This window comes from Miscanthus floridulus, chromosome 1, assembly GCF_019320115.1.
Source record: "Miscanthus floridulus cultivar M001 chromosome 1, ASM1932011v1, whole genome shotgun sequence".
Lineage (NCBI taxonomy): Eukaryota > Viridiplantae > Streptophyta > Magnoliopsida > Poales > Poaceae > Miscanthus > Miscanthus floridulus.
The window spans coordinates 102,090,808-102,103,802 of NC_089580.1; the positions used below are offsets into that span (position 1 = coordinate 102,090,808).

General features: G+C 48.3%; 1 protein-coding gene across 1 annotated transcript; it reads right to left on the reverse strand.

The window, feature by feature from the left end:
* Nucleotides 1-9,719: 9,719 nt before the first annotated feature.
* Nucleotides 9,720-12,490, reverse strand: LOC136460792 (uncharacterized). Its single transcript, XM_066460362.1, has 4 exons — nucleotides 11,876-12,490; nucleotides 11,063-11,185; nucleotides 10,439-10,966; nucleotides 9,720-9,740 (listed from the first exon to the last, which is right to left on the reverse strand). Exons 1-4 carry the CDS (start codon nucleotides 12,488-12,490, stop codon nucleotides 9,720-9,722), a joined length of 1,287 nt encoding a protein of 428 aa, XP_066316459.1.
* Nucleotides 12,491-12,995: the final 505 nt, after the last annotated feature.

Below are 12,995 nucleotides of genomic sequence, written 5' to 3' on the forward strand. Positions count from 1 at the left end.
CTATCCGTTGATTGTTCCTAAGGTTATATCTTTTATACTGTGTACGTTATGTAATTAAGCATTGTTTATTGATACTACCCTTTACTTGTAGCTATATGTGAGAATTGAATTCTAAGGCTCACCTATGGTGCATATTTGGTTTTGTCCTTAAAATCGGGTGTTACAATACACATAGAAACTAACATAGTTTTAGCATTGGGAGTGCCCTCACTCTAGCAATGCCAATGTTGTTATCGCATATTTAATGAAAACCCACCATTCTTACCCGAATCATAAAAAAGGCATCAATTTAATGATACTTGTGAAAAAAATATAAATTTACCTCTTGACATATACAGATATTTGTGAAATAGGCTATATGAATCATAGAAAGATTTGAGTTAGTTTTCTACTCACAAATAATGAAGTGTGCGAACATAAACACGTCAATTCTAGCCTCAAATAATTTTTCTTGTGAACTAATGAATTAAAATTTTATGACTTTACATATAAATATTTGTAATATAGGATATTAAAGGTTGTGTATGTAAAAGCATGATGGAATTCAGAAATAATCAGGCAAAAATATCCTCTACTGAACACAAACACATAACACAAAAAAACAAAAGCATGTAACGAATATAGAGCCACAAGGAAAACACAGATACTAGCAGTCTAGCAGCGATGGAGCACACGAAGAGTATGAATTTGACAGTCCCTGTGGTACAAATAAACACAACTATATTACTCCAAAATTCGGTAAAGAGAATGCAGTAATTTGCAAATCAGGTAAGGCTGTGTTTAGTTCGTAAATTTTGGGAATTTAGGCTACTGCAGCACTTTCGTTTTTATTTAGCAATTATTGTTCAATCATGCACTAATTAGGCTCAAAACGTTCGTCTCGTAATTTCCAACTAAATTGTGCAATTAGTTTTTTTTCGTCTACATTTAATACTCTATGCACGTATCGTAAGATTCGATGTGATGGCTACTGTAGCACTTTTTAGGAAAGTTTTTGAAAACTAAACAAGCACTAAGCTTAACTCTGGCAAGGGGAAGTGATGGACTAAATTAAAGCGGCCCACGTAAAGTACAAATGGAATCTTGGAGCACCAGCGAGGAACAACACTAAAGGTGTACATAAACATAGGATACAGCATGAACGGTATGTATGAAGACTACTCAAGAGTGATATGAAGTTTAAACAACAAGCAGGCCAGTTGGAATTGAAATCAGCATCGTGGAGGATTGATGGAGTGTCCGTCCATAGCCACAGACTGTCCGTCGAAATTATAAATAGTGGTACTATCAGACCCGAAGGTATGTTACTTTTCGTGGAGCCTCCGCCGAAGGCGACGGAGCATTCGCCAGATTAAAACTGCTATGCAGAAAGAACCATCAGTTGCAGACTTAAGGCCCTGTTTGGCATGGTTCCAACTCTGGGTGGAGCTGAGCCAGCTCTGGGTAGAGTTGGAGCTGTCTGATGGAGGTGTTTGGCTAGGAGGGTGTCCCCAACTCCACAAAAGAGGAGTTCGAGGGTAGATTACCATTCTTGCCCCTGGTTTGAGTAAATACACCGTTCTTTAGACAAAATGAATGACTTGAACTTCTCACAAATATGAAATGAAAATACATGCAGTAAATTCCAAAATAATTACTAATACATTTCAAGCCAAGTCATCCCAAGTCATTGAACATCGATTAATCCAATTTGTTCAACACATAATGTGTAGTATAGATAAACAATCAGTAGCCAATTAGTAGATATTTGGACTGCATCTATCTACTGCTCTCCATGCCCCAGCGCTCGAGATCTCCCCAGCCTCGCCGCCCCCGCCCTCGCCTCTGCTCGCCGAGAAGTCCAGCGCCGCGTCCCCGGCCGGCGCCGCCGCCGCCGCCATGTCCTCCGCCACGTTCCACTTCCCGACGCCCGCGGTGCGTGCGCTGCTCGTGCGCGCGCTGCTCACGCTGGCGCTGGACTTCCGCAAGCGGATGTACGCGCCGCTGCCGTGGGGGTACTACGGCAGCGTCGTCCACTTCACCCGTGTGCGCACCGACCTTGACGCCGGGCTGCCCGCCGTTGCGGCGGCACTAGGACCGCCACGTTGTCCGGCGTGCCAGAGGACGAGCTAGTGGCACGCCGTGGAGTGGCTCCACGCCTGCCAGCAGCAGGAGGGCAGGCGGCGTTCGGCGGGGCTCGGCGGACGGTGGCAGGGCTCGGGCAGCTGGCGGCGGGGATGGATGGCGGCCGCCGGTGTGGGTGGCGGCGGGCAAACCCTAGCAGCGGCGGGGGTCGGGCGCCAGAACAGAGCAGTCGCGGATTGGAGGAGACGTAGGAGGGAGATGTGGCGCGGGGGTCTCGGGAGGAAAAGAACGAACCGTTTTTTTGTATAACCTGTGGCATTGGTGGGTAATTACCCATCAAATCCACGAGGAGGTTCATATTGGGTGGTTCTAGGAGCTGCAAAAGAGGAGCTCCAAAACTCCACCTCCATTTGCACTACAGCTCCGTGGAGTTGGCAGCTCCATGGAGTTTTGGAGCTAGGGTGTTTGGCTAGAAAATTGGTTGGAGTTGCTAGAGTTCAGCTCCAGAGCCATGCCAAACAGGCCCTAAATACACGTGCTCCTAAAAATGTGTGGTTTTTTGACGTATTTCGTATGACAACAGGTCATAATGTCATTATATCATCCGGTTTATGACATTCTGCTTTAGCCTTTTCGACTTAGTGACAATAAAAGGTTGTATGTCACAACAAATGTCATATTATTACTAGTCCAATTCTATGGAGTGACAATATTTGCTATGTCATAAGGACTAATTTTTAAATGTCATAAACATATGATAAAGGTTGTGCGTCAAAAAATATTTTATTGAACTATTTTAAATACTCTTGTCCATGTTGGCATGTCCTATTGCCACGTGGTCAATTTTTTTTTTCTTTTCCCATTATTTATCTCAGCCCTGTTTTATTCTTCTTCAAGATAGGCCACCTGGTGCTCGGCCCAACAGGCCACGCCTCAGCCGAAAGGGCTCCTGTTAGCCCATCTGCGTACTAAGCCCAACAGGTCGCGCCCCAGCCTAAAAGGGCATCTGTTCGTGCCCTAGCAAAATCTACTCTACTAATTCACCATCTTTTTCTTCGCTAAACCCATCCAAAAAACATCCCCTGCTGAGAAGCCTCACATCCATCCACCCACACAAATTATACCTAGAAAAACAACACCTTTAAAATTGAGCAAGTCAATATCGAGTGTATCATCCTCCTCCTCTGCCTCCCAACTCCCACGCCCACGCCCACCCCTCCGAGCCCGCACCCAGCGATCACAGTTCGATGCCTCTGTAGGTTGTCTATCTTTATTTTTTTCTTGAAAAAATTGAAACAACATCCTCTCCTCCCCCCATCTCACGAGAGGCCTACGCCGACATCTCCTCTAGCTGGTGATGGCAGAGCTCCTCCCTGCTTCCATGTGATGCCACTCATGATCGAGGCCTGCACGCACCGAGAGGCACACTTGCAGCCGGTGCTTGGGTGGGCCATGGGGGTGAACATGCCGCTGAGATGGCAACTGATCTCCATCTCCCCGAGCGCCACTGCCGCATTCTCCTCTTCCCTAGCCAACCACCCGGCTCTGGCCTCCTCATGCTCCACCCAGCACGCCACTACGGAGTGCCAAACAACCACGAGCAGTAGCTCCAGCACCGCTACTCCTCCCCGCCACCTCCGCTCCCAGTGGCCCTCATCCGCGCGATGTCGATGTGCCGCGGCCTTGCCTTACCCATTGGCGGCCTGCATGGCCTCAATGGCTCCCCCGCACTTGCTCCTCCAGCAGCACGGGGTGGCCTCTAGCCCCTCTCCTATGGCGGCAACGGTGGCATCCTCATGCAGCAGCCCATCACGCGGTGGCACAGAGGCACTAAGGTGTGGTGAGCCTTCATCATGGCGGCGGCCTAGGCAGAAGCAACGACCTGGCCAGGCCTCGATCTCCCAGCGGTACGTGCACAAGAGGATGTCGATGGCGTGCAAACATGTGCGCAGAGAGGGGAACCTCCTAGCAGCGAGGGCACGACATCACTGAAACCGGAGTAGGTACTAATTCAGCCGATTCATACCTTTGTTCAGGATTTAGGGTTCCAAATTTGGGGAAAAGTTTTGATTGACCAAATTAGGGTTTCAGGAACTTGGGGAAAGTTCAAATTTGACTGAGATTTGCAAAATCCCCTCCTTTCCAAATGCTAATCTGAACCCTAGCCCCTTCTATAGGATGCCCCGCCAAGACGTGGTGTGGGCCAAGGTCATGGAGCTTACAGTATAGGGGTGTCATCTCAAGGTAGCCTTCACTTTCTAACAATCTTACAGGTATAACAAAGTGTTGTTTCCCACTCATACTTGGTTTAAGATGTTCATCAAACATCATACGATTGTGTTCAATAAAAAACTAATATTGCATCAGCCTTTCTAATTCCTTCTCTCTTTTTTCCTGATCTGAATCTATCTAGTATTAATTCATTTAGGTTCATTGTCGTTGAGGCAACGTCCTAACATTATGGACCTTTTAGCTCTTACAATTTTTTCCTTCAGACTGCCTATCGACAGAATATCATCAGCAGTCCTCCGAGGGGTATCCCACGAAGGTAGATTGATTGGCAGAGGAGCGCGAGATCAAGAACAAGAAGGCAACAGAGATACATGAGTTAGATAGATTCAGGCCGTTAGTATGACATAATACCCTACTCCTGTGGTCTGTTGGTTTGTATTAGCTATCGTATAATATGTCGTGATTTTAGAGGGGGTCCCTACCCACCTTATATAGTCCGAGAGGCAGGGTTACAAGTCGGTTAGGTCTGAGAGATAACCGGAAAGTAATAACTGATTACAAGAATCTTGGGATCATACATATCCTAATCGATCTCATAGTATCTTTAGGATATCTTCCCGATGTCTTGCGGAAGGCGCCGAGCAGAGTCGTGCCTCGCAAGGCTTCTTTTTGTGGGCTGGGCCACCCCTAGGGGTGCAACCCATGTGGTCTGCCGTGGGTATCTGGGGTCATACACCCCACAGCTAGTCCCCGAGCACCTTGTACCCATTGTGCAACGCCGTCTTGAGCTTGTCCGAGCAGGTGCGAATAACACCGAGCAGTCAAGCTCATGGTCCAACCACCATGCTGAACTGCCGAGCTGCGTGAACCGTCGCCTAGCAGTGTGAACCATTGCCGAGCAACATAACCTATCGCCGAGCAGCGTGACCTATCGCCGAGCATCATGAACCATTACCAACCAGAGTGACCTAAGTACAGCTTGCCATAAGGGTGTAAGGAGCTCAAGTTTAGAAACGGAAATTTCTCCGTAGTGGACCAAGTGTGCCCACTTAGAATCCGAACAAAGTTGTAGGAATCAATCGTCCTCTATAGGCATGTACTCTTCGAGAAAAAATCCTGCACATTCACCGTAAGGTGAAGTGTGCCCACTTAGTCCCCGAGCCTGACAGCAGATGATGTAATCATGTGGTGCCAGGGTCAGAAACTTGAAGAATAGTAGAAAACCAGCCGAGCAGGCAGCCAGTCCCTGGGCGTGGCCTAAAAAGAAAACAAAACACATTCACCACAAGGTGAAGTGTGCCCACTTAGTCCCCGAGCCTGACAGTAGGTGATGCAGTCACGTGGTGCCAGGGTCAGAAACAGAAAAACAAACAAAGACCAACGGAGCAGACCGCCAGTCCCCAAGCTACAGGCGGAGTTATCGGAGAAATCGAATCTTGGACAAAAAATCGGAGTAACAACTATTCAGTGTCAGTTACTTAGCCTCAATAAATGGCGGAAAAGTCGACAAAATCTTGGCGAGAAGCAACTGAAGGCTTAGGATAAATGAGCGCCATGGGTTGCAGTTGCGCAGAAGCCCAGGTAATGGCCCATTTGCTGTATCGGAGAAATTGGAGCAGCGCAGATCGCAGGAACGGTTCCCAAAAAAACCCTTGAATGTGGAACGGTGGGGAAAATCTTATATAATAGTGCCACCGCAAACCTTGTTCCCACCTTTGCCACTTCATCTTCCTCCTCATCTCTCGCACCGCTGCTTCCGCAACCACCTTTCCTCCGCCACCGAAACCTAACCAAATCTGAGAGATGGCGCCGAAGAGAGGAGCTACGAAACCGAAGAAGATGAGTCCTAAGAAGGTGGACACCATGGCCCGACACGACGAGGAGTGGGTGCCATCACAAACAGGAGAAGCTAAGATGAACCGATTGGTGGAAGCCGGCGTTCTCCCCGACCGTGCGACCGTTGAATGGCGGCCAGCTCTCGGTGAGTCCTTTCCCATGCCTCACACTGACGAAGCAGTGGTATTCGAAGACTATTTCTGGTGCGGGTTAGGGTTTCTCGTTCACCCATTTTTGAGGGATCTGTTAGAGCTCTGGGGGGTTACTCTGTGCAATCTCCACCCCAATACCATTCTGCACATTTCTATCTTCATCCACTTTTGTGAAGCATACCTCGGCATCCTACCCCACTTTAATCTATTCCATCACCTATTCTGGTTGAAGAAGAGAGGCGGCGCTGGTTCCAAGGTGGTCGGCGGGGTGTATCTCCTGATTTGGGATGGGATGGCGAGTGAATATCTTACCATACCGCTGAACACGTCGCTGAAGGGATGGAACACCAGATGGTTCTACATGAGACAAAGCCACCCAGCGGTGCGTTGTAACGCCGACCACATCCCAGAAAGCCAGAGGAGTTGGTCGGAGCTACCGAGCAAGGATGACATGGAGCAAGTAAATGAACTCCTCGGCTTGATAAAGGGTGTGAAGACCAATGGCGGATTAGCAGCGGCGAGTTTCATAGTGCGCCACATACAATCCTATAAAGAGAGGGCGCACCTAGGCTTTGAATTCAAAGGGGAGACCGACGGTACTCGAGAGAGGCCAGAAATACTATCCAAGAGTGACGTCGAAGAGCGAACTGTCGAGCTATTCGCTCCACTGTCCTCCTTTAGGCTATCAGGATACACGAAGCCCTTCAATTGCAAGAATCTGCCTCCTCAGGTAAATGTCCTAACTATATGTTTATGAGAAGTTTATTTATACCGCCGAGCAATAGACTGATCCTACTCATGTGAAGATCCATTCGCAGGACGGGGCGGTGTATTTCTTAGGCGTGCCGAGAAACAATTGGCCACCATTAGTGGATGCACGACGATCTGTTCAAATTGAAGAAAGCTCTGTCGGTGTCTCCTCAGAATCTAGAGGAATGGACACTGGTTGGACAGAGAGTCCTCCCCTGGCGTCGGCGAAAACTAGGGGGAAGAGGCCGGCGGAAGATGAGCTGGCCCAAAAGAAGAGGAAAACAGCAGCGAATGCTCCTCGCAAACTAGGCGGGATCTCTCTGGATGATGACCAGACCAATCGAACATGAAGAACCGCGGTGTTCGATTGGTCTGACGACGATGAGATTCTCATGAACCCTCCCCCAAGCATGAAAGGGCCTCCGCGCCACCCACGCGCAAAGCAACAAACTGGGGTAGGCAAAGAAGTCCGTGAAGCTCTGACAAGGAGAGTCCCCGAGCAATGAGCAGAGGGAATTGCTACGTAGCAGATGTCAGAAATCCCCACGGGGCGGGTAACGGAGATCCTGAAGCAACAAATGGTAGCGGCCCCAGAACAACAGGCGTAACCAAGTCCGACCGAGGAAGAGCCAAGAATTCCCCTACCAAGCATAGGAGTCAACCCCGCAGCTATGCCCGGAGGCTCTGGCTGGCACTGTCGGTTCAAGAAATTGAACCGTCAAACCAAACCATAAGTGTTCTGGTGCTGTAATTAATTTGCTGTATTTTCTTTACTTCTGTTGTGACTGAATAACTAATTTGATATAGTGCAAGGCGAACAACAGATCCAGCCCCACCCGCTCAGACTGATCGGCGACCAGAAACTTGCCCTAGAGCGGTGGAGATGCTAGCAAACCACATCTTGGAGTCCCCGAGTGCTCAGGAGCATGTGGGGGAGCTAAATGCTGCCCCTGGTGGGCTTGATGGCAGCGAGCAACTGCCTACAATGACAAGTGAGTTGGTGATAGCTCCTTCGGTAATGGTGGAAATGGGAGCGGAAAAGCTTTCGGTGCCAAAGGAACAGACGGCAGTCCCCAATTCTTCGGAGGGCATGGTCGGGCCTACTATCCAACCACCGAGCCCCAAGGTGGTCCCTCCGGCTGTAATGGAGGAGGACAAGGTGGAGGAGATTGTGTGTGACGAACCTCAACCCCAAGCAGTCAGGATCCTCTAAAAGTGCGGTGAAGAATTAGTTATTATCGAAGAGGAGGACACCACCAAGGAGTTTTAGAGACTAGAGACTTCCCTTACTGGTGTGATGAAACAGATCAAGGTGAATACTTCATCTAGAAAGGTCCAAGTCGTTTATTGTAATTGGTTAACGATAATGTCATCATGCATGTTGTAGGAAATATCTCGAGCTACCGAGCAGCGCTGCTAGCTGATAAAGCGAATGGAGCCCCTTGCAGCTGAGAACGAAAAACTCAAAGAAGCCACGAACCTCTCAGAGAAGAATATCCAGAGGGCCCAACATGAATGAGACCTTGCGGAGTCGAACGCGCGGGACCTAGAATACCAAAAAGGGGTCCTTACCGAAAAGCTAGCTGCTGTGTCCGAGCAAGTGCGGAGCTAGTCTGAGCTGCTAGCTGATATCTCCGACCAACTAAAAAGTGCTTCCGAGTAGCTAGAGAGGAAAAGCGAGCAGCTCAACAGTGTATCCAAACAGAAAGCAGATATGGTACATCAACGAATGTACTTTGGTATTGCTGAACAACCGCATTTCCATTAACAACTGGTGTGCTTGTAGAGCAAGATGCTGAGCTCGGCCAGATGCGCTAGGCCATCGATCAACTTCGCGAGGAGAAAGCAAAGGAAGCAGAGTGGGTGGAGAAACTTGCTGAGGAGCTGAAAGGTGAATTCCTCCTGGTCGGTATTATTGTTGTAGTAGCTCCTTGTATAATGGATCATTGTAACTTTCACAGGTTATCATCATAAAGCCAAAGCATAGTTCGATGTGCTGGTGCAGGAGGCCAAGGTCCAGAAGGAGAACTTCGACACTGTAGTCACCACAATTAAGCCAGTGCTTGACTACATCGACCTAAAAACGGCCACTCAGCACGACGGTAGGCGGCAACAACCCGACACCGTCATTCAGAGGTGCAAGGCAGCATGGGAAAACTTCAAAACCTTCAACCATGATGCCATTATGACCGTCGCTACCCATGTCCTTGCGGTTGTTCAGTCCCATTATCCGACCACCGACCTTCAGTCCATAGAGGGTGGGTTCATGGAAGGACAGAGCGACGCGAAGACCCAGCAGCTAGAGGATGAAGTGGAGGATGCAGCAAAAATGCTGGCTGGCAATATAGATCTATTTGGCGAGATGGATGGTGATGGCAGAGCTCATTAATCTGATTATAGAGCACCATCTGTAAAACCTTGATGGTGTATTAGAAAGCGCGATAGCGCAAGAAACAAGTATTTATCGAATATTTGTTATAAGGTGCTTGTGTATGTAATATATGCAGTTTGCTTGTAATTTGGCGAAAAAATCTTCGCAGTTTCAAACCTGACGCGATTATGCGTAGTTCAAATAACATCCGAACAGTTGGTCTGCTACTAATCCCTATGGCCTTGGCCAGCCCATAGTCCATAACGTGCACATGTAGGAGTAACAAATGTGACCCAGGAACCGTAGCCGGCCACCTATGACACAGAGCACAGAGCCTGTGGAACATGTAGGAAAAATCAGTGACTGAGTCTTTTCCATAAAAAACAGCGCGGAATGTGTTCGGGTCAGCAGTTGTTATACGAACTTGGAGATAAAGGCAACATAAGCGGCGTCCGAGCAATGTACTCTATGTTGAACTCTCGGCCTTGGCTGACCCATAGTCCATAACGTCAAGCGCGGAGCCTGTAGACATGTAGGAAAAGTAGGTGTGACCAAGGGACCACAGCCGACCACCCATAACACAGAGCGCAGAGCCCGTAGCACGTGTAGGGAGAAATCAGAGACTAGGTTGTCTCCGAGGAGAACAGAAAAGAAAGGATGTTGCTCTTCGATCAAAAAATGTTTGGCGATTTGGGGAAAACATGCTCGGTGATTTGGAGAAATCGTGTTTGGCGATTTGGAGAAATCGTGTTCGGCGATTTGGAGAAACGTGGTCGGCGCAGTTACGGCGAGTACGTATTGGAGTTCGTCATGAAATAGCATATAGTTCAGCGACCACAAATGGATGTTAAACCACAATAGAGGCAAAACGGTGACAAGTTATGGAGACCAAAAACTTATCTGAATATAAAATTGTAAAGTACATATCTATAGTGTTTCAAGGATAGAAACGTATAAGGTGTTCGATGTGCCACGAGTTGGGAACATTGACTCCTTCTACATCACTTAGGCGATAAGAACCTAGTCGACTAACCTCTTTGACGACATAAGGCCCTTCCCAGGGGGAAGAGAGCTTGTGCAAACCTTCAGTCATTTGTTTCCTACAGAGAACAAGATCACCGACAGCAAATGAACGACCTTTGACGTTTTGGTTGTAGTACCTCTGCAAGCCTTCTAGATATTTAGCTGTATGGACACAGGTGATTAGGCGCTCTTCTTCGGCTTTCTCGACATCCTCAGACCGAACAACCTCGGCCTGCTCTTCATCATAGTTTTCCACTCTAGGTGCTCGGAAAGTAACGTCCGCTGGTAGTATGGCTTCTGAGCCGTACACCAGAAAGTATGGAGTTACGCCAGTGCTACGACTAGCTTGAGTACGCAGTCCCCAGAATATAGCTGGAAGCTCCTTGAGCCATCTGCCCGGGTGCTTTTCTTCTTTCTGATACAGTTGCTTTTTTAGGGCATCAAGGATCATACCGTTCGCCCGTTCAACCTGACCATTGGCTCTTGGATGGGCAACAAAAACATATTTGATGGAGATGCAACGGTCTTCGCAGAAGTCCTAGAAGTGATGTCCAGTAAACGTAGTTCCGAGATCGGTGATGATGCTGTTTGGTAGACCAAATCTATGGATGATATCTTCAAAAAGCTCAACTACCTTCTTTGCAGTAGCTGAGACGAGCGGTTTATATTCAATCCACTTGGAGAACTTGTCAATGGCAACATACACATACCAAAAACCACCTGGTGCTGGCTCGAAAGGCTCAATCATGTCCAGTCCCTAGCATGCAAAGGGCTAGGAAGCTGGGATGGTTTGCAGCTCTTGCGTTGGCACGTGTATTTGCTTAGCGAAGAATTGGCATCCTTCACAATGTCGGATGAGATCTTCTGCATCAGTGATGGCTGTGGGCCAATAAAAACCAGCCCGGAAAGCCTTGCCGACCAATGTTCTCGAGGCCACATGGTTGCCGCAAGAACCAGAGTGAATTTTGAGAAGTAGCTTCACTCCCTCCTCTTGGGTGATGCATTTCTGTAGTATCCCTTCCTTAGCACTCTTCCTCATCAAGCTGTCGTCCACCAGCATGTAAAGCTTGCTTCGACAAACTAGGCATTTAGTTTCAGTCTTGTCTGCGGGTACCTCAGTGCTGGTGAGGTACATGATGAATTGCTCCCTCCAGTCGGCGACCGGCAAAGGTACCACAAGTACCAACTGCTCGGCAAGGGGACCTTCTTCGACTTCCTTATCTTCTTTGATGGATGGCGCTGGGAGATCTTGAACGAAGACTCCTGACGAGATCGTGGCGTGAGAAGAACCCAACTTGGATAAGTGGTCGGCGAGTTGATTTTGGTCACGTACCATGTGGTGATACTCGATGCCATAGAATTTTCCTTCGAGCTTTATGATTTCAGCACAGTAAGCATCCATCTTATTGCTGGAATAGGACCAGTCCTTATTGAGCTGGTTGATAACCAGCGTGGAGTCCCTATACACCATGAGGCGTTTGACGCCGAGCTCGATGGCTATACGAAGACCATGGAGACAAGCTTCGTAGTCCGTGGCATTGTTAGAGTCCGAGAAGTGTATCCGGAGAACATATCGTAGCTTATCCTTGGTCGGCGTAATGAACAGAATGCCTGCACCAGCACCATTGATGTTAAGGGCGCCATCAAAGTACATCACCCAATGTTCGGGGCAAGTAGTGAGTGCCTGTGACTTAATGGTAGGTCTACTTCTGAAATCGATGGAATAAGTGCCGAGCTCAACAACCCACTTAATGATGCGGCCATTGGCCTCTTTGTTGCGAAGAATGTCCCCCAAAGGGAACTCAGTGACCACAGCGATCTTGTAGTATTCGAAGTAGTGCCAGAATTTGCGCAACATAATAAGAATGGCGTATAACAGCTTTTGTACCTGAGGGTAACGAGTTTTGGGCTCATTAAGTACCTCGCTGATGAAGTAAACCAGATGTTGTACTTTATAGGCATGCCCGGCCTCTTCATGTTCGACCACAATAGCTGTGCTCACGACGCGAGAAGTGGCGGCGATGTATATTAGCAGAGTCTCATCTAGCCTTAGCGCTGTCATGATTGGCGGCTTTGTTAAGAACAACTTGAGCTGCTCGAAAGCTGAGTCTGCCTCCTCCAACCAGGAAAAGTGCTCAGAGGCCTTGAGGAGCTTGAAGAAAGGTAGCCCTTTTTCGTCGAGGCGTGATATGAAGCGACTTAAAGTAGCCATGCAACCTGTAAGCTTCTGTATATCCTTTATGCATGTTGGCCGTTTCATATTGGTGATGGCGGAGACCTTGTTAGGATTAGGCTCGATGCCTTGAGCACTAACGATGTAGCCCAGCAATATACCAGATGGAACTCCAAAGATGCACTTTGAAGGGTTCAGCTTCCATCGGTACTTGTTCAGGTTGGCGAAGGTTTCTTCGAGGTCGATGATAAGGTTGTCGGCTGTCCTAGTTTTGATGACCACATCATCGATGTAGGCTTTGACATTGCAGCCAATCTGTTGGTTGAGGCACATCTGAATCGCCCTTTGATAGGTAGCCCCAGCGTTCTTGAGTTCGAAGGACATAGTTTTGTAG